This window comes from Ovis aries, chromosome 4 (assembly GCF_016772045.2).
Source record: "Ovis aries strain OAR_USU_Benz2616 breed Rambouillet chromosome 4, ARS-UI_Ramb_v3.0, whole genome shotgun sequence".
NCBI lineage: Eukaryota > Metazoa > Chordata > Mammalia > Artiodactyla > Bovidae > Ovis > Ovis aries.
Window position 1 is genome coordinate 117,691,598 of NC_056057.1, and position 21,809 is coordinate 117,713,406.

General features: G+C 48.9%; 1 protein-coding gene across 2 annotated transcripts in view; it reads left to right on the plus strand.

Moving 5' to 3' along the window:
* DPP6 (dipeptidyl peptidase like 6) overlaps positions 1-21,809 on the plus strand; it is a 980,810-nt gene that overhangs the window by 173,071 nt on the left and 785,930 nt on the right. Inside the window, exon 1 of one of the 2 annotated variants that reach the window (XM_027969054.3) lies at positions 2,977-3,255. The exons of the other annotated variant lie outside the window; for it this stretch is intronic. Within the exon in view, the coding sequence (XP_027824855.2) occupies positions 3,019-3,255 (237 nt within the window). The 5' untranslated portion in view covers positions 2,977-3,018. Of the gene's footprint in view, positions 1-2,976; positions 3,256-21,809 lie in introns of those variants that run through there. 2 annotated transcript variants of the gene reach the window in all.

The following is a 21,809-nucleotide window of genomic DNA, read 5'->3' on the forward strand; positions in this document are numbered from 1 at the left end:
TACACACACATCTATAAAGTGTGTGATAGCTAAACTATTTCCATTTAAATATCTTGTGTGAACTATATTGCTACAAGAAATATCCATCATGCTTCTTCTTATAATTCGTGTAAATATAGACATGGACATTTCATAACTATATATATGCATATGTACTACACCAGTGGGACCCTCGCAGCCTCTATATTTAGTGAGGTGTCAGATCTAGATGCTTCTGTGAGCAGCAGTGGGGGGGCTCTCAGGTTGATTTGGGAAAGCAGCTTCATGGATCTGAAGCACAGCTGGGCGGGGGAGGGGGGATGAAAGCAAGATTTCCTATTTATCTGAATGTGACGACTCTTAAGGCTTAGCTGGGTGGTTCTTGTAATTGTGGCCTCTGTCTTCAAAGGCAGCTGGGGCAGGATGCTCTGGCACCCCAGATCCGTGGGAGGCACACCCGCCTTTTGGCAGTGCGGGGGGCCCCTGGCTGTCCAGATTCTGATTCTACTTGTCTTTATGGTTTCTGGAAAGGAAGCATGTTTTTGGACTATGTTATGACGCACTTCTGTTTCTTAGTGGAAGGAAACCACAGAGGATTAAACAGCGGATAGCTGTGGTATACATTTTAATTAAAACAAGACTACTTGCTAGGTTGAGAGATTGGGAGAGATAGGAAGGGGTCCTCTCCCAGCAGACTTCCAGTGTCTCCACCCAAGTTAAGGACACTGAAGGAGGTGTCCTGGTCCGGGCTTGGGTTGGAAAAGAATTTCCAGACATGAGACAGAACGAGAGGGAAATAAAGTTTATGAGAGAAGGAGACGCTGTTAGAACAGTGGGCCAGCTCAAAGGAGAGCTGACGATAAACAGGGGTCCTTGGTCCACTTTGATACCCAGGGCACAAGGAGTGGCATAGGGGTCTTGCGAGGCATTTGCTCATTGGATGAGGCATGTATACTAGGTTGGGGGTCTGGGAAGAGTAGGGCAAATACCTCCTCCCTATGGGGTAGGAGGGGAGACACATTATACTGTTTCATTAATAGTTACAACATAGGGGAGGGAAGGAGGATAAGGGTCTGCTTTTTCCATTCCTGCATTCCAAAACCCTCCTTGGTTTTATCTGCTCTTTTGTCCTTGGGTCACCAGAGGAGGCAGCAGTTTTTTAGGACAAGGGACAGCAAGGTCTCTTTCCCTCTGGGATTTCTGCGTTTGGACAATGGTGCCAGGAGGTGGCCTTGGACTCAGACCCAAGCGCTGGCAGCCTGCAGTGGGGGCCGCAGAGTGGCCCAGGCCTGGCCATTTTCTCAAGTGGTCACGGAAACCATGGCAGAGCGGGAGTCCGGCTGGAAGGTGAAGGTGAAGATGCCCACATCCACGTGGAGTGGAAGGACCGGGGAAGCGCCGGGACAGGTGCGAGCTGGTCTGGAGTGTGGGGTCCTAGTCCGCTCAGGACACGACGATCCATCCCAGCCCAAGGGCTGCCAACAAGGGGGAAAGGACTGCGCGTGGAAGATCAGGGGTTGGAGGAGGGGGACGAGACCAGCAGGGAGAGGCATAGATCCTCAGGCAGGACGATGGCGCGGACTCCAGCAGGACAGGAGGGAGGAATCCACCCCGAAAGGCAGGGGACAAACCAGACGCCCGCCTGCGGTCTGAGCCGGAGCCCAGCGCCCAGGCGCAGTGGGTGTCTTTCCACACAGGGGCGCTGGAGCACGTTTTACTGCAGAGGAAGAGCGAATGGGCACCCAGACCCGAGCGCCCCAGTAGGTGTCGCCCCCTAACACACCCGGGGCTCCCCACTTCCTCTCAGTCCAGGGGCTGGGGGCGGGCGCAGAGCAGGCTTCGGAAAAGTTGCAGGCATCACCAAATGCTTTAGCCTCCGTTGGCGTTTACGCGTTTATCGAAAACGAAAATGAAGTTCTCGATACACACAAATGAGTGGGGGTGTGCCGAGAGGAGCGCGGAGCTGAGTTGCTCCGAAAACACCCCTCCCCGCCACCGCGCCCCACTGCACCCCGGTCGGCCCTTGCCTGCCTTCCCTGACCTTTCCCTTCTCTTCTTGAGACCTGTTTTTGGAGCAGAGCTTGGTTTGGGAAGGAAGGGGGCCCATCGGAGGCCGCGACCCCGAGCCCCCTCCCTTGCAGCCCCGCGGTTTGCTCTCCATCCCTCCCCCCGTGCGCACCCCCGACCTCCAGGGGTCTCGGCTGTTGTCGTTTCACGTTAGGCAGGAAAAGCTGCGAGGAAAACACGAGGGAGAGAGCCCCTCAGGGCGCCGGGGTTGCAGCCGCCAGCGATGCGAGCGCGTGGACGCGGAGCGCAGCCCCGCGCGAAACCTAGCACCTGCATCTAGGGTGCCACCCCCTGCCTCCGTGCCCCCGACGCCCCCTCCCCGTCGCGGGCCTCTTCTCTCGCTGCGCTCTCCCGGAAGACGGCGGGGTGCGCTCTCCCTGTGGCCAGGAGCCCCCCAGCGCGCCCCTGCACCCACGAGCTGCGTGGCCCCGCGGCCTCCTCGCTGCCAGCCCCGGGACCCCCGGGCGCCGCTCCCGGGGGTGAAGGGCCGCGTGGGGAGAAGGCGGGGAGGAGGAGCTGCGCGGGGACCCGGGGCGGGGGGAGCGAGGAGATGCGCTCCGGATGCTCGCCGGGCTCTAGGTGGTGCCAAATTCCAGGGCCTAGGCATTTTCCCTCCCTTTATGGTTTTCTGTTGTTTTTCTTCCCTTCAATGGCTTTGATTAGGCCGTACGCGGCCGTGCCGAGGAGTTGAAAACAGAAAAGCAACGGGAACGAGAACACACCGCCAGACCCCGGCTCGGCCCAGCCGCCGGGGAGGGGGCGGAGGAGGCTGAGCCAGGCGGTCGCTCGGCGGCGACTCGAGAGTGGCGCGCGGGAGGAGCGGCGCGCTGCCGCCGTCCTTTCCTCCGCCGCCGCCTCCCCTTCTTCTTCCTCCCCTTTTCCCCCCGGAGGGCGTGGGGAGCGGGAGCCCCAGAGGGAGAAAGCCGATACAGAAACGCCCCAAAGACAGCGAGCGAGAGCGCGCGGGGACCGATGGCTTCGCTGTACCAGAGGTTCACCGGCAAGATCAACACCTCGCGGTCCTTCCCGGCGCCCCCGGAGGCGAGCCGCCTCCTGGGCGGCCAGGGGCCGGAGGAGGACGGCGCGGGGCCCAAGCCCCTCGGAGCCCAGGCGCCCGCGGCGGCGCCCCGGGAGCGCGGCGGCGGCGGTGGCGCGGGTGGCCGGCCCCGGTTCCAGTACCAGGCGCGGAGCGACTGTGACGACGAGGACGTAAGAGCATCTTGGGGGTGGGGTGGGGGTGGGGGGAGACGCGGGGCTGCAGGCGAGCCCGGGGGAGACGCGCCCGCGCGGCGCCTGCGAGGGTCTCGGGGCGCCCTCCCCTCCCCCACTCCTCCCGGAAGCGCGCCCACAAAACCACTCCTTGCGCGGATCTCGGTCACCGCCGTCCTGGAGCGGGTCCCGGTCTGCAGCGGCGGCGGGCCAAGAGTTGGTGGCTTTGAGGGCAGCGTTGGCGGAGCTGCGCTGCTGGGGTGTGGAACTGGCTGAGGGTTCCCGGCGGCCCTGGGGACGCCTGCTGTTACCCGCACGCTGCTATGGATCCTAAGGAGAGAATTCGATCTGTGTGTGCTTACGAGTTGGTTTCTCTGTTCTTTCTTTCCGTTTTCTTTTGTCTGCTTTAAGACTCTAGGAAGAGGCTGTCCCAGGCTCCTTTCCGCCCCCTCCCACCTGTCACCGGAGTCCTTGCCTCCCAGGCTGTCGCTTCTCCACTCTCCAACCCCTCCCCTAACCGCCCCCCCCCCGCCCCCACTGGTGGTGGGGCTGGTGGTGATCCTCTTTCCCCAACCATGAAATAAAAGCGCTTGCCTCCGAGGCCCAGCCCTCTGACCCAGGCCCAGCACAGTTTTTGCTGGTGCGAGTCAGGCCCTGCCTGTCCCCACACTTAGCCGTGGACTAGCTACAACCTTGGGCCGTGTTAGTGGGAAAACTTCTCCAGGAGCACGTTTTCTACTCTTCTCCGGGCCGGTAGCTGGGGGTTTCAAAGGTTGGATTTGCATATCACCTTAGTAACCGATGACTCAGGCAGGACACCCACAGGCTGCCAGAGATGGATGAGTTCGACCACCTCTGTTGATCTCTCTCAGCTATTCAGAGAGCCAGGGAGGGCCAAGTGATGCTTCAGATACCTTGTGTTCCCAGGAAAAAAAAAGAAAAAATCCCAGACAAGCTCTCAGACAGGCAGACAGGACTGGCTCAACTGGTCCAGCTCCGCTGCGTGTGTTGGGTCCAAGAGTTCACTGTGTGTAGCTTTGAGTGTCCCCCTCCCTGTGGGGGGTACCTGGATGCAGGTCCTCTCACAAACCTGGCAGATGGCCTCCCCTGACAGACCCAGGGCAGTTCCTGTCTCTGCCCTGAGCAGGAGGCTGTGGTCATTCAACGTGTCCTGCCTTGGGTCACTGGTTGTTTTGTTTTGTGAATGGAGGATCTGGAGAGGTGGAATAAGATTGTGGGAGACGTGGTTACACACACACACACACACACACACACACCCTGTATTAGAGCTTGCATGAGATTTTCTTATTTTGGTTTATTTCCAGACCCCCCCTGGTTACACTAAGACCTATCAGAGAGATGGCCCTCACTCCAGCGGGTCAGGTCCTAAGGGAAATGTGTGAATTCTCAGATTCAAGGGACCAGAATCTTTAAGGAGGGGTTTCATTGGGGAAGTTGAAAAGTTATGGAGGATATAAACTCCAGAGATCTTGGGGAAGACCACTGAGCTGCAATGCAGACAAAAGTGATGCGCTTTTTGCCTTAAATCGTTTGTCTTAAATCTGTTGGGATTTGTTATGCTTGAAGTGAGAACCATGAGCAGTTTCCTCCAACGCGCTCTAGGTGTCGCTAGGGGAGTGGAGAGGGGAGAGTTTCTGACTTTTGTTGTAGACGGTTTCCGCCCATTTCCCCCTCATCTTAGCTTTGAGCATGTATTCCTTCTTTCACTTTGACATATGTCTAGAACTGTTCCTCAGATAAGCGAAAGGGTTGAACTGAGGAGCAAATTATTAATTTAACATATTCAAATGGTTTCTGCTGAGATGACTCTGAAGAGTATATCTACTTTAAATTCATTAACTCCTGATATTAATGTCTTTTATTTCATGGAAAATGAAAAACAAAGGGTGTGGGTATGTCTGTGTGTGAAAAAGTAGGTATAAATATAGTGTATGCAGTATCCTTATGAAATATATATATATATATATATCGTGTTTAAAATGTATTATTAAAAAATGACACGTGAGTAAATGTAGCATCAATTTCTTGAAAAATTTTATGTGCTTTTCTCAGAAAAAGTATTCAGGATCGGAAAAACTATATCTAAAAATATACTACGTAGGAGTACACATTAAACAGAGTCATTCCCCTCCAGTCACAGGGAATGCCATTTGCTATGAGTTAGTACTAGTTAAAGAAAGTAGGTATAAAAACTACTTTTCTGATATTAGCCCTTGTTAAGATTACAGAATCTTGAGTAATCACCCTGCTACCTACATTTAACCCTTTAGGTGTACAACTGATTAAGAATACATTGCGTATTACTCTGTGTGTCTTGGCATCCCCAGGGCATGCTGGTTGCTGTCCAAGGTTCTGAAGCATCCTCTCTATTAGCCCCTAGCTCTTCCGTGGCTTGTCTGTTCCGTGGAACAGAAACAGCTTTCCCACCTCGGTCACTCACATGATGGTAAACAGCGTTACCTTTAAAATCCAGCGAGCTCTGTGTCTCATTGTCCTGCCATCTAGAAATGAGGAAATGAAATGTAGCTCTTGATCTGTGTCTGTGTGTATACACACGTGTCTGAATAGGATTGAGAACGAACAGTTCTTTACAAAATAAAGTTGACGGTAGTTACCAGGTCTGGAAGAGAGAAGTCAAATGCTGCAGTTGCATGGTTAGTGACTAGGAGTGCATTTCCTGTGTGCACCAACTACGTGTAGGGACCTCTCCGCTGTGTAAAAGTCTGTCTGGGATGGGCCAGTTTTAAGGTGTGAAGTTTAACTTTGAAGAAGAAAGAAACCCTGAGTGCTTTTCTACCAGAGTTTCCTCATCAATCTTATATTTATTTAAAGTCAATGACTTGGGAGACCCCCTCTGTGGAATCAAGAGCTATTTTGATTTAAAATTCATTTCATAGGCTAAAAATTAGTTGACTCTTAAAGGGACTGCTGCTGGAAGTGACTTTTAATGGAGTTTAGTAACTTCTGATAGGAATTAACTTCAATTAATTTAAAAATACTGAACCTTGTTGTGCCCTGGCTTGAGCGTTTCCTTTTGATTTCTTAAAGGACTCTGAAGGCCATGGGTGGCTGTCAGGGCAGTAGGCTTGTCGGGGCCAGATCAGCATGTTCCTATATCCTTCATTTTTGATGACACATGATTTCCTAACAGTACAAGTATGATGACAGGATGTTAAAACAGCAATTTGGCCAAAACAGAGACTGAGCAAAAATCGTTGCTCACTCAGTCTCTCTTATGATGTCACTGCTGTCTAGCTTCTGATGTCATGCTTCTGATGTCTTGCTTCTGATGCAGTTCATCCTCCTGTTTGTCTGAAACCTCCAGCCCTCTTCCTCTCCACCTTGACTTTTCACTGATATGCTGTCAACATCCTGTTCATTTCTCCTTGGTGTTTATCAACTTTAACTTTTCAAGCAACTTGATCCCACAGAAACATGTGTATACCTTCTGACTTTCGTCTGCAATTTCAAATGTATTTGAAACCTCGTATTATCTTCCTAACATATTGAGGAAAAGGTTAAACGTTTCAGCCACCAGCTTGATCTCATTATTTTCATGTCGAATTCGATAATGCTTAGTGTAACTCATCTGTAGAAGAGTTATGGGATGTCACAGTGTTGCTTGGAGCTTTCAAATTCTCTATCAGGTGACCTAAAGTGGATTCACTAATTCATTACAAGGATTCCTTTTTCCTTACTTAGGTTGGTGGCACACTCACATTCTTACTGTCCTCACTGCAGCAAACTGCGCAGAAAATGTCTTCAGTGTCCTCTTAACTACTGGATGCAGTGGCCTTAGTCCTTGTTGTCACCTCTCTGCTCCTGATCACCGCCGCCCTACACTTCAGACTTCTGTGTTATGTGTCTTTCATGATGCCACATGAATTCATGTCCTCTCTCTCTCTGACCGTTGTATTCTTCAGTAAGTCCTTTTTTCCCCTCCTCTCCCTCATGTAGGGGGTTGGGAGAACCTATGCACCAAGGTTTTGGTCTCCACTATTCTATTCTTTCCCTGCCATGCTTTCTTCTTAAGATAAACTAAATATTGGGAAAATTAAAATGAAGATAAAGGGAGCTGAGTATATTTCATAGCTTCTGTAATAGCAGATGGCCGAGGTAGCTTAATTCCTCTGGTATACACCTCCTAGTATCTCTTCTGAAGAGTATTTGCTTTTCTATTTTGCAGAATTGGAGGACTGTAGGATTGGAAGGACCTTGGCGGTCCCCATGTTCATCTCTTCTCCCACCTTTTGCTCCACAGATCAGTTTCGGTAGTGGTGACAAGACATCCATGTAAACTATACCCCTGACTTTGTCACTTCCCTCTCTTTTCCGTGTGGCTGTTTAGTAGCTTAGTCATGTCCAACTCTTGTGACCCCATGGATTGTAGTGCACCAGCCTCCTCCAGTCCATCCATGAGATTTTATGGGCAAGATTACTGGAGTGGGTCACCATTTCCTTCTCCAGGGGATCTTCCCGACCCGGGGATGGAACTCACATCTCCGTGTCTCCTGCACTGGCAGGCGGACTCTTTACCGCTGAGCCACCGCTTCCCTCTCTTTACCTCTCATCATTCTAAATGACTCTGCCTAACCTCTTTATTCCCCCTTCTGGTGCTACTGTTTCTTCCACCCTCGAGTATGGCATACAATATACATAAGCTTGTACAGTTACATTTCTCCCAGGGTCTTGATTTCTTTCTTGTAATATGCAATACTTCACTAGATAAGCTTTGAGGTGCCCTTCTGGGTTAATGCTGTGTAACACTGTTGGTGATGAACAGGGAGGCCTGGCGTGCTGCGATTCACGGGGTCGGAAAGAGTCGGACACGACTGAGAGACTGGACTGAACTGAACACTGTATCATAGTACCCTACAACAGCTGTCCTCCTGCAAAGTCTCTTTTCTGCATTTCAGAAGAATGTCAAACACACAATCAGTCAGTTCAGTTCGGTCTCAGTCGTGTCCGACTTTTTGTGACCCCATGGACTGCAGCACGCCAGGCCTCCTTGTCTATCACCAACTCCCAGAGCTTACTCAGACTCATGTCCATTGAGTCGGTGATGCCATCCAGCCATCTCATCCTCTGTCGTCCCCTTCTCCTACTGCCTTCAATCTTTCCCAGCCTCAGGGTCTTTTCTGATGAGTCAGTTCTTCACATCAGGTGGTCAAAGTATTGGAGTTTCAGCTTCAACATCAGTCCTTCCTATGAATATTCAGGACTGATTTCCTTTAGGATGGCCTGACTGGATCTCCTTGCAGTCCAAGGGATTCTCAAGAGTCTTCTCCAACACCACAGTTCAAAAGCATCAATTCTTCAGCATTTAGCTTTCTTTATAGTCCAGCTCTCCCATCCATACGTGACTCCTAGAAAAACTATAGCTTTGACTAGATGGACCTTTGTTGGCAAAGTAATGTCTCTGCTTTTTAATATGCTGCCTAATTTGGTCACAACTTTTCTTCCAAGGAGCAAGCATCTTTTAATTTCATGTGTTTACTATCTAAAGCAGTCTCTCTGTGAATGTTTTGGTAAAGTAGCTATCACAAAATTATGCAAAATTTTGCCTATTGTCTCAGTGCAGAGCAGAGTCATCATTGGGAAATTGTCTGTTACAAGGAAGTACGAATGGTGATATAAACAACGATTCAGTGCTAGCTGACTGATGGGTGAAGCCAAATATAGCATCAAAACTCTTGCCTCTGCACTGCACGTTGTGTTTTTTAAAGCACCACTGGGTATATCTCATTCCACCTTCCTTGTTACCTTGGCCTGGGGAGAACCCTAACAAAGAGCGAATCTGTTGGCTTGAAAAATTAGTCAGGGTAAGCCTGATGTTTTTTTCATTTGGATGAGTCAATTGTCCACTGTGAATTATCACAAATAAATTTCAACGTGTTAACAAGCCTTTGCTCTGTGGAGTCGGCCAAAAAAGTATGTCTTTGCTTAAGGCCGGATCTGTTTGTGAAAAATGAGCATTCTGCCTTCTTGGTGGAACTGAGTTCTGTGTAGCACTAAGATCTTTTGAAGTGGGCACGGCAGCCTACTTCATATGGTGTGCGTCCTTTTATTCCTGCTAGTGCACACTTTTAAGTAATTTACTTGTATATGTTACCTGTAGATATGAGGAGGTCTGGAGGATTAGATAACATAGTATCAATTTATATTTTTGACAATGGAATCAGCTGGTTTTCCCACATGAGATTAATATTCTAGTATCACTCTGTAGACAGGAATTGCTCTAGATGTTGACTTTGGACATTTTTTCTTCATAAAAATAGAGCTTTTTATTTCATACTCCAAGCTTCTCCTCCTTTGGAATCAGAATGATTAATGAGTTTAATTTTTGGAAGCAACTGGCAGGAGTTGCTGAGTAAGATGTACAAGCTGATTGTATATAACCCTGTTCCTTTTAATTACTCTGATGGTAACAATGCATTCATCAAGCACATATGGAATGCTTCTTCGCAATATACAGTAGTGATCCCTTTCATGGAGTGTTGCCTATAAAATAATACGTGCAGTAATCCTTTCAAAATTAAATTCTCCCTAATAAATATAGTGTTAAGGGAAGTCAGTACTCATATGCCATGCTATGCTTTGCTTCATTTTAAACACATCCATTTGATTTTATTTACAAGTACAGAAAGAAAAGCACTCAGCCTTTCTGGTTAACGACCTTTGGAACACTTATCTATAGAAGGATCTGCATCTTGAAATTATCTAAAATAAAATACTTAAAAATTGGATAACATCTCATCTTACAAATGAGAAGACTGTAGATAGTTCTGTGAATAATATTCTGTAAATCACTTGTATTCTCTGGACCTCAGAGAAACTCAGTCTTTCCTTCTCTCCTGTGTCCTTCTCAGTATCCTCTATGGTACTGTAATTGAGTGGAAAAATTAACTTAATTATATTACTGGATTTTAAACATATGAACGTTATGAAATCTTAACAGTCTAAATTATTTTGATTCTAAATGGATATGCTAATTGCCAAAGGAAATAACAGTTTCCCCACAGTAGTATGAGACTTTTGCCCTGGATGGGTTTCCCCCGTGGTTTTACTCTGTTTTCCTCCACACAGTGCTTTCTGTGTTTCCTAACAGCATCCAGATCCACTGGAAGCACAGGAGATGCTCGGTTTTGTCCCATAATCTTGGAGCATATATGGGTGTCTTTACCGGGAGTCAGAAGCCAGGACGGCCTGTGAGGTCCAGATGGTAGACATCCAGGCGGTGAGCATCGTGCTTCCCAGAGTCGGGACATCTCGGTCGACAGCAGTGGGCACTATGGCCTGGCACCTGGCAGGGACTGGAATCTTGCCTGCATGCAGGAAAGGGGCAGACTCCTGTTGCCACGGGAATGGTTCTCAGGTGCTGGAACAGTCGTTCCCTTTAAAATAAACAAACCTGACTTTAACTCACTCCTGTGGTATGTAGATAAACAGCTTGAAGGCCTTTAGAACGCAGTAAAATCCTACGCATACCATGCCCAATGGACATTAAAAACAAACCAAACCAAAACATGCCTCCACCTAGTTTTTAATTAAAAAGGAACTTCAAGATTTTCCAGGGCATCACAGTCACTGTCAAAATAAAATCTTAACTTTCTCTAATGTTCAGATTTTATTTGTTATCAGCTTTTACCTTAGATGATTTGGGGTCACTTTTAATATGCCTCTGTTTAAAAAAAAAAATGTGGAGCAGGTTTTCCTGGCATGTTCCCCAGTTTGGAATTGAGAAGACCAATGAGTCCTTCTGTCTCTTATTGTTTACTGTTTGGGAAGATTTAGTTTAAAGACAGAACTACTGGAATTAATACAGCTGTTTTGTACAGCAACGGTCTCTTTGTTATATCGTCTGTAATATATTTATATGACTGTTTATATCCCTTCTATTTTCTGTATTGTGCACCTAGTATGTTGTAAGATGGCATCAGCCAGAAGTGGACCAGGACTGGAAGAAGGGAGCATTGAAGAACAGGAACAGGAATAAAGAGGTTTTATGCAATACAAGTGAAGAGGGGGTGGATAAAGCAGAAACTAGAGGTGGAGAAATGCATGAGAAGATCACAGGCCTCCAGGCTCCCTAACCATTTCCCCCCAAATATTTAATTGCCTAAACCGTATTCCTATGCTTCAGGCAGTATGCCATCCAGCAATTTAAAATTCAAAAGTAAAAATAAGAAATCTCTTTGAAAGTCCTGAGAGATGACATTATCTCATCAGTTTGTGAAAGCTCTTAAGAGTTGCAAGCTGGTTGTAACCCCACGAGGTAGTGAAACCCCACCAGCCTTGAGTGAATGGCTCCAAGCCCTGAACATGGGGGGCTGGCTCTGGGCTTTTTGTGGCTTCTGCGCATCCCTGCTCAGCATCTCCACCACCCTGCGGATGGACCGCTGCCTTCCGGCATCTGAGGCCAATGGAGACAAGTGGGCGCTCGCTCTGCCCTAAGATTAGACTTTCATCCCTGCCTACCTTGCCACATCGTCTTGGGAATATTCACAGAGGGGACGGTTGCCGTTTCCTGGAACACTTGGCTGCCTTATATTAGTAGAATACCCACCTCCTTTCCCAGGCGAACTTCTAAGTCTTCTTTGTCGTTAAGTCCATTCCATCTTTTCCGGCTTGCAAACGTGTGTCCGTTCTCCATGGCAGGTTTGGAGGCAGTGTGCTGCAGGTGAAACTCTTTGAGTCCAGAGTGAACCCATCTGTTCACAAGTCCACACCAGAGTGCATTGCTGCTGAGAATAGCGCTTTGAGGGGACAGAGGCTCCGCTGAAACTTACATGGGGGCTGTGGTTAGTTCGCTAGAGGGATGCATGGGCGTGGCACGTGGAGAAACGGAGCCGGAAGTCAAGTTGGGCTGAGTTGCCAAACTGGACCTCACGTTGAGTGTTGGCATGGTTTGGCGCAGGGTCACTGCTGCTCTGCACGTTACTGCGGGTCTCACGGGCACCCGTGGGCTTGTGCCCTCCCTCTTAGCGTCGTGTGTGGTCACGTGGTTGACCTTGGCAGGTGGAATGGACCGGAAGTGAGACTAGCTCTCCTAAGTGGATGCTTTGTGAGCCTGCCCGTGGTTTGCCCTGCTCTCCTTCCTTCTGATAAGGATGCTGGCAGTATTTCAGGTAGAGGCAGTTCAGCGGGAAAGATAGAAAGGTAGGTTTGTAAACCACCTAGATTACATCCGGATAGTGTCACCTGGCCTGAGCTGATGGACACAGCGGGATACGTGTTCCTGTGGATCAGCCACTGGGCACTCTTTCCGGACCTTGATTGCTTCCTCGTCTGTGGGTAAATCTGGCACTTTCTCAACCTCCATGGGAAGCTTCATTCTACATTCCTGCATCGTGCTTAAGACTTTCCAGTTCCCAAAGAGACAGAAATGGAAATTTCCCTGGGAGGGCAACTGATGCTGGGGTGATGAGTTTTAACCACTTCCCTCATTTCCTGTCTCTTGGGAGCATGCTTGTTGGGTGAAGGGGAAAGGGTGAGAAGAGACAAGTGTGGGCGTTCATGGAAGGAGCAAGGGAGAGACTGGGAAACAGGAGTCATACAGGTTCCTAGATAGTAATGATGGACGCAAACAGCCTTCTGGATGTTGCGAAGGCTCAGCCTTACAAATGAGCCTTCTGGGCTTCTGACCCTTCAGGTCAGAAATGAAGAGACTCTGAGGTTCTCATAGGGAAGCCTGGATGCTTCGGGTCTGTGTTGTGCTCTTCATGTCATGTGGATTTTGGAATCCGTTTTACACGGAATCTATATTTACAGTGTAGGATTAAAGAGGACATGTGTGTGTAGTGTAAGTTGCTCAGTCATGTCCAACTCTTTGCAACCCCATGGACTATAGCCCACCAGGCTCCTCAGCCCATGGGATGTCCCAGGCAAGAATACTGGAGTCGGTTGCCATGTCCTTCTCCAGGGGCTCTTCCCAACCCAAAGATTGAACCTGCATCTCCTGCAGTGCAGGCGGATTCTTGACTACCTGAGCCACCAGGAAAGAGGACATGTCTTCATCTAAATGAGAGGTGATGTCATCAGACACGCCCAGATCTAGCCGATGCTCTTTCTTCCCCAGTGCCTGTCCAGGCAGGTGCTTTATTTTACGTGTAGAAAGGTGTCACCAGTTTCTCTTCCTTTTCCCTAGATTTTTCATTCGTCTGAATGGACAGAAAAGTGAGCCCCTAAATGACTGGTTATCTGTTACAGGGAGAGGGGAGATGCTGTCAAAGATGGGGCACTGTTTCTATGGAAACGGGAGCTGGCTGTGATGAGCAGGGATGTCTGGTTTCCTTGTCAGGCGCTGGCCTTACTGGACACACAATCATTGATACCCTTCCTCACGGCTGTCCTGCAGCTCCGAGGAGATCATATCAACCAGAAGCTTTTGTCTCCCCAGGTGCCCGGAGCGCACCTGAGCAGAATCCTAACGTCCTGTCTCCCCGTGATCTTTGATCCTGCTTCTCCTGCTCCAGCGCTCCTTTTATTTCATCATAGCCATAGGGGAAACAGTCCTGTTCTCGACTTCTGGGCTTCATCACGGTGTCTCTGAAATAGAGGCGCACTTGCGGGGTCGTTTCTGGCCCCTCCGCTATCTGTCACTCCCTCTTACACACACTTGAGAGCCATTTTCCTACTTGGATGGACTCTGCAGAAGTTTTCACACCACCCTCCAAGCTTCCCTTTCTCTTTCCCCTCTCAGATCCATCCTGACCACACGGACAGTCCATTTCCCCGTGTCCTGAACTCACTGCAGAACATCGCTCCAGGGGGTGACCCTGCCCCAGGTCAGAGCTGCCCGTGTAGCTCCGCGCTTCTCTCGGTAAACGTCAAGGTCCCTGTCGTGGCCAGAAGCCATGAGTGGTCTGTTCCCTCTGCTTGAACATCCTTCCTTCCTGCCCTTCACATCTCTGCTTCCCCATCACTCTCTCAGGCTTCCACGCTGCCATCCTGCTTAGAGTTGCAGGCCCCACCACCACCAGCTCTCCTGCTCTTCCCCACCCTGCCCTGCAGCCCCCCCAGCCCTCCTGCTCTTCCCCACCCTGCCCTGCAGCACCCCCACCAGACCTCCTGCTCTTCCCCACCCTGCCCTGCAGCCCGCCCACCAGACCTCCTGCTCTTCCCCACCCTGCCCTGCAGCCCCTCCCCCCCCCCCCACCAGCTCTCCTGCTCTTCCCCACCCTGCCCTGCTTTGCCCTTCTTTTCCCATGCCATTTATCACCTTCCAATATGTGGTCATAATTTTCTTATCATGCCTGTTTTATTTTTGTCTCTCTGCCACCCCCCCCCCACACACACACACTTAGAATATCACCTGACTAGTGTCAGGGTCTCTTGCTGTCTTATTCTGTGGTGTGTCTAGGTGCCTGGTATAGTATCTGTCATGGGCAACGTGCTCAGCATGCCTTTGTTGCAGGAATGCCTGCGGGACTGGCATCCTGCCTGACCCTATCTCTGCTCACGTCTGTTTGAATAAGCACAGTGCCCTTAACCCAGTTCTCCAGACCTTTTTTTTTTACCCCGAAATTAAAGGAGTTCTGAAATTAGAACTCTGAACCTCCTATGTGGCTGCTTACAAGTGGCTACAAATGGCTTCTTTTCTCTTCAGATTTTCATCCGTTGTTTGATTCTGAGCAGTTTCTGCCTGATGGCCCCACTTAAGACCACAGCTGAGAAGACAAAACAGTTATTAGGGAAACAGTAGGAGTTACTTTCGTAAGACCTGCTTAAGATGTGTGATAGTTCGCATTAGTAATACTTTGTCTGAGTTTAAAAATAAGTGTGAGTTAAAAGGAAGTCTAATTCTTTGGCTACCTGAGGGGAAGAGTTGACTCATTAGGAAAGACCCTGATGCTGGGAAAGATGGAAGGCAAAAGGAGAAGGGGGCAGCAGAGGATGAGATGGTTCGATCGCAATACTGACTCAGCGGACGTGAATTTGAGCAAACCCTGGGGAGCTAGTGAAGGATGCAGGAGCCTGGCGTGCTGCAGTCTCTGGGGTTGAAAAGAGTCAGACACGACTTACAACACCACAGAGGACAAGTCAGACAGAAACAAATACTGCATATTGTCACTTATACGTGCAATCTAAAAAATACAAGGAACCGGTGAGCACCCAAACAAAAGCAGACTCACGGATATAGAGAACAACAGTGGTTACCCACTGGGGAGAGGAAAGAGGGGAGGGGACTTTAAAAAGGGATTGCTACAGGATCATGTGAAATCATGTGTATGAAACTTGAAAATTGTAAAGCACTGCAGAATTTAAAGAATCTTTCATTCAGTAAAAATGCACGAGATACATTTTCTATATATAACTGCTTCTGCTGACTTTTTCCCTCTCTTTTTGTGGTTATCAGAGGAGGGAGTCCCATTAGGGAAATGCAAGCCTTTAAGAAGAGGAGATTCCTATAAATACAGCATCGTGATAAGTTGCTTCTTGATTAGAAATTTGCATTACCTAATTCTCAATTTAAATGAGAGAAGAAGATCACAGCTTCTTTTTCTGTGGTCCTGTGATCCTCATTTCATCTGGCAGGTAGAAAGTCAAATCAGAGTGTTTTTGAACTCTGTGTCATTAGAGGGAAACTAAAGTTCCCAAATGAAAATGCACAGATTCTGACACACACACACACACACAAAAGCTCTTCCTGGATTCTGTAATCTGTTCAAAAGTGCTAGAGGCACATTCGCTACCTGCAGCGTCCATTTTTGTGATAATACAGTCAGAGCTCCCTGGCGCTTCGAATGGAGCTGGAACAGGAAGAGAAGTCTGCAGGTGTGACCCTGACTTTCCTGCCCACCTCCAGCCTGGCCTGGCACCGCCGGACCCTAGGGGCTGTCTTCAGGCTGCAGTAGGACTTTGATTCAAGACTTCTGAAGTCTCAATGATGCGAAATCAAGATTTGCAGTTGCGTTTGCTGTGGCCAGACAGGGTTGGAATGCAAATGTATTCCATGAGGGGGGCTCTTGTGCCCACATCAGCCTGCGCTGAGCTGTTTAACAGCAGAGGAATCACACCAGACCCTCCGCTTAGAACACGGTCTGTGGCACGGGCAGCACTCCGATCGGGTGATCAGGGACCTGCAGGTAGTCCCAGTCCTTCCTCTGAAGACGTGCTAATAAGCCTGTGTGTTTCCTGATCTGCCGCACAGTGCCAGAGTGCAGGCCATTACAGTGCAGCAGATAACAAGCAGACGCGTGGCTGGATAGTTGGCTCCCTGACCACTGGACTTAGGCAGTCAAAGTGCCTCCGAACACTTAAGGCCCAAAGACGCACGGGAACATGTTTCCTGCCGTCGTTACATAAGGGAAGAGAATGTGACATGGTTTCCCGGCTCAGCACCCTGGTGCAGGTTCAGGGAGAGAGGGAGAGAGGCATGTGTGTGCTGCTCACTCAGGCCTGTCCACCTCTTTGAGACCCCCTGGATTGTAGCCCACCAGGCTCCTCCGTTCATGGGAGTCTCCAGGCAAGGATACTGGAGTGGGTTGCTGTTTCCTCCTCCAGGGGCTCTTCCTGACCCAGGGATCAAGTCTGCGGCTCCTGCATTGCAGGTGGATTCTATACGGCCATGGTGCGTGTGAAAAGCCACCTCACACACACTCCACCCGTCTCTCTGCACCTGAGAGAGGACCCAGGGACCCTGGCCCCCTGCAGGCAGCCCCCCACCCTGCAGAGCACTGAGGCAGCGGCTCCAGCCTGCAGGTCCACTCCCTCCCTTTCTCTCTCAGGCCATCAGGTGGGTGAGGGCAGGGGGCGGGGTTGGTCCTGGACCCAGCACACCAGCCCTTCGCTGTCAGGGCACGGTCATGGCTGCTAGTCCAGGACACAGCAGTGCCCACGGAGGAGGGAAAGAGGCCACTGGGCAGATGGGCACTAGTCTATGGAGGGAAGCCTCAAAGGAGGGAGTGGAACCCAGCCCTGCCCGCAGACCCAGGGTTCTGGGAGCCTGGGGCAAATGGGGTGCAGCCAGGAAGGTCAGTGGTCTCCGTGGAAGAGCATCATTTCAGTGTGTCAGCCAGGGAGCATCTGCCTTCACTGGATCAGAGCAGCCAGACCTCAGGCTTCAGCTTGGATTTGTTGGGGTTCTCAGTCTCTGCTTCCCGAGTTCTGGGCTTGTGATGGCAGCCACCAAAGAGGGGCAGGGCCACAGCCAGCAGAGCTTCATCTCCTCCCTAAAGCAGCTGTGCTTTTAAAATATTTCACTCGTACGTAAGGTTTCACAGGAAAAGTGGGTATTGCTGAGCTCTTGAGTAACAGGCCAGTTATCCAATAAACTCACAGACGCTGGCAGGATGTCGCCATGATCTCTTCCTGCCACAGTTTATGAACGTGCCACACAGAGAATCAATCCTGTGTCCACCCCGCAGCGTGATAGCCGGGCAGAGGGCTGGGCAGTCGTTTCATGGTTCATGGTGTGGGCAGGGCGTCACGGTGGGTGATGCGTGCCCTGGACTCAGACTACCTGAGCATGAATGCCAGCTGCTCACCATTTAGTCGTTGTGTAGCCTTAAAAAGTCACGTAACTCTTTTTGGACTTTACTTTCCTTATTTGTAAAATTAAGGGGGAAATCTATGGTATTTTTCTTATTGGTGTATTGTGAAAGTGAAAGTCACTCAGTCGTGCCCGACTCTTTTTGACTCCATGCGCTGAGGCCTGCCAGGCTCCTCTGTCCATGGAATTCTCCAGGCAAGAATACTGGAGTGGGTAGCCATTCACTTCTCCAGGGGATCTTCCCAACCCAGGGATCGAACCCAGGTCTCCTGCATTGCAGGTGGATTCTTTACCATCTGAGCCACCAAGGAAGGCCAGTTCGAGTCCATGCATGTCAAACGTTTAGAACAGGATCCTACGTGACATAATCATGAAGTCCTTGTTACCAAGTCTGATTGTTTTGGAAAGGAAAGGTGGAGGACTCGGGTGTTCCCCTGAGTAAAGTGTCTTGGGGCTAGAACTGTAGAAAGGAAGGGAATGTGATAAACCCCCAGTGATCACATAGGCACTGATTATTTAATTGCGATCCCTAGTATTTATAACTTAACCATTATCCCACTATGCAGGTTGAGTGGTTTGTTATGAGAGGGCTGGACTGCTGGGTTCCATGGTTTTCGGAAGGGCTGGTGATGTCAGGGGTCATCAGGGTTAATCAGGATCCCCCTTGGGGTGGGTTTGTGCCCTTTACAGCCTGCCCCAACTTTCATGAAGGAAACGGTTCAAGGCCAAGCTCCCCTCCGGAGAGGAGGACAAATGAGGAAGTGCAGGCTGACCCCGGATTAATTCCCAGGACCCTGTCATCTCCACAAAGACCAGACACCTGCCAAGGGTGTTCATGGAGACCCTCTGGAGCCTGAGACCTCAAAACTAAATGAGGAAACAGTGGCTGAAAAACATGGCTTCTATTGGAGTCCATCCTGTGATTGAGAATTTGAAATGTTATGCATGGACAGTGCTCAATAAATAATGTTTCCCCGGCAGTGGTCAGAATAGGTCCAACTAGAAGACACGGAAAACACTGTGGAGGCGGTGCCTGCCGGGGAAGGAGAGCGTCCACGTAGGGGGCTCAGCTTGAGGAGTCACTGTGAAAGGACCAGCTGGCAAATGTGGCCTTATCAAACAGAGTGAAAAAAAAAAAAGTATGCATTCAGTGGAGCTATAGGAAAATAATGGAAAACTGGCCAGATATGGATTTGACTATAACAATTGAAATTTTAAAAGTGTTCTAACTATAAACAAAAATACTGAACCCACTTCTCTTCCTGATCCTCATAAAATTTCACTGTAACATAACCCCTGCCTTTTAGCTGCCTCTCTATTAGCAACTTAGTTGGGAAATTTTCATTTTAAAACTTCTAGAAGTTTCTTCACTCCAGCTTCAGGAGTGGGTGGATGGGAACCTGGCTGTACCATCCAATTGTCAGAAGAGAAAGCGTGCCCGCCTTTGAAGTGGTTTCTGCAGCTTTCTGTGGTTGGAGAAGCATCTCCATCACCCCCAGCAGGACGAGCATCACACCATGAGCAGCTGGAAGGGGGTTTAGACAGCCAGTGGCACTATGATGACGTTTCTTCTCAGGAACCAACCAAGGAAGTCAATGCGTTTCTTCGACCACATTGGGCTTATGTAGTCAATTTCAGGTTTCCCGTCTCTGCTTCTTTCTGTGTCTCTCTTACACACACACACACACACATACACACACACACACACACACGACAAGCACACACAGGAGTGTCCACCACAGGGACTAGCCCAAAGCAGTAGATGTGTTCCCCTCTAAACCAGGGCTTGTGAAGACCTTCGTCTGAAGTGTTCTTCTCAGAGGTGCGGGAGGCTGTGTTTATTCACCCAGACTCTGGTTGGTCCTCGCTGTGGCCCAGAGCTCATGATCCCTGCCTGATTTCCCAGGACTCAGACCATGGTGTGAAGACAGACTGCCCACTGAATGTCAAGGTGCTGAGTCTCTCTCGGACGTGGGCAGCAGTCCCTGTGAGCTGGCTGATCTCAGTGAGCTCATCAGGAGGCGAGCCAGAAAATGCAACATCGGTGTAGACAGTGGGGAGAGAGGGGCGGGGAGGATATAAGGTTTTCCCAAAATGAAACAGAGCCAGTGTTGTGTTCAAGGAGACCTTGGTGTGTTTTCTACAAACTCAAAAGCCTTTAAGATGAAAGAAAAGACGAAATAGACTCAGTGAATCATTGAAAGCCTTGGAAAGGTATCCTGGATCTGAAATACCTGATAGTTAAAACATCTTGAGGTTGGCTTGCGGCCATCAGTGGTTCCACGACCATATACACCTTACAGGGGTCAGCATGCAATAGCTGTAAACTAGAAAGTCAGGAGGAGCTGGTAACATCTCTGGGCACCTGACTTGATGTCTGGGTCAGGGTTTCTCGAAGCTCATTTTCTTCCCAGTGCTAATGTTTCCAAAGAAAGGTCTTCCCAAGGAGGCACACATCAAAACACTTTAGAAGCAGGAACACGACTAGGGAAATACAGGAGGAAATGTCTATAATTAGCCCAGCTCAGCTGAGAAGCAAGATGCAAATTTCAGTGAAGCCAGGCCAGAATGAGAAGGGAAAATCTGTGTCCAATTTTGGAAAAGTTCCCAATAACTCTGAATGCCTTTGGGGGAGAGCATATTCCATATTTTTTTAATGACATGATTCTAGTTCAGTGTTGAAAAGTGGGACCACGTTTGCTTGTTCTGAATAGTCCACATCCCTTGGCATTCTTCCTGGTCTTTATGGCTCCAAGACTGGCCGGCACTCACATTCATTGAGTTCAAATAAAATCTGTTGACTAGTAAAATATAAAATTTCACTTAAAAAGACGATTATGAAGAACCTAATTTAATCTAATTCTTTTCACATCAGTAAGTGTGTATAAAACTGTCAGCTTTGCAGTTCCTTTGAAATAAGATTGGGCTCTTGTTACAGAGCTAGGGGAACCTGTGCAAGGCATAATCCACGCTTCCCTTTTTAAATGTCTCCTTGTGTGGAAGAGAGGTTTTCGTCAAAAAGTTTGGGAAGCATTGAATTCTTTTTTTAAATTTATTTCAAATGTTTTATTGGCGTGTAGTTGATTTATAGCATTATGTTCATTTCAGGTGTGCAGCAAAGTGATTCAGTTACGTATATGTGTCTTTATATTCTTTTCAGACTCTTTTCCATTATGGTTGATTACAAGATACCAAATATGGTTCCTCGCGCTATACAGTAGGTCATTGTTGTTTATCTATTTGCCGACAAAGGTCCGTCTAGTCAAAGCTATGCTTTTTCCAGTAGTCATGTATGGATGTGAGAGTTGGACTCTAAAGAAAGCTGAGCACAGAATTGATGCTTTTGAACCGTGGTGTTGAGAGTCCCTTGGACTACAAGGAGATCCAACCAGTCCACCCTAAAGGGAAGCATCCCTGAATATTCATTGGAAGGACTGATACTGAAGCTGAAACTCCAATATACTTTGGCCACCTGATGCGAAGAACTGACTCATAAGAAAAGGCCCTGATGCTGGGAAAGATTGAAGACAGGAGGAGAAGGGGACGACAGAGGGTGAGATGGTTGGATGGCATCACTGACTCAATGGACATGAGTTTGAGCAAGCTCTGGGGGTTGGTGATGGCCAGGGAAGCCTGGTGTGCTGCAGTCCATGGGGTTGCAAAGAGTCAGACACAACTGAGCAACTGAACTGACTGAGTGTGCCTCTGTTAATCCTAAACTCCTAGTTTATCCCTACCCTACTTTCCTCTTTGATAACCATAAGATTGTTCTCTATGTCTACGAGTCTGTTTCTGTTTTGTAAATAAGTTCTTTTGTATTTTTTTGTTCAACCTGTAAGTGATTGCATATAATAATTGTCTGATTTATCTCACTTAGTACAATAATCTCTAGGTTCCTCCATGTTTCTGCATGGCAGTATTTCGTTATTTTTTTCTGGCTGAGTAGTACTCCATTGTGTATATCTCCACCACATCTTCTCTGTCTACTCATATGGCTGCAGACATGTAGCCTGCTTGCGTCTCTTGGCCACTGAAATTA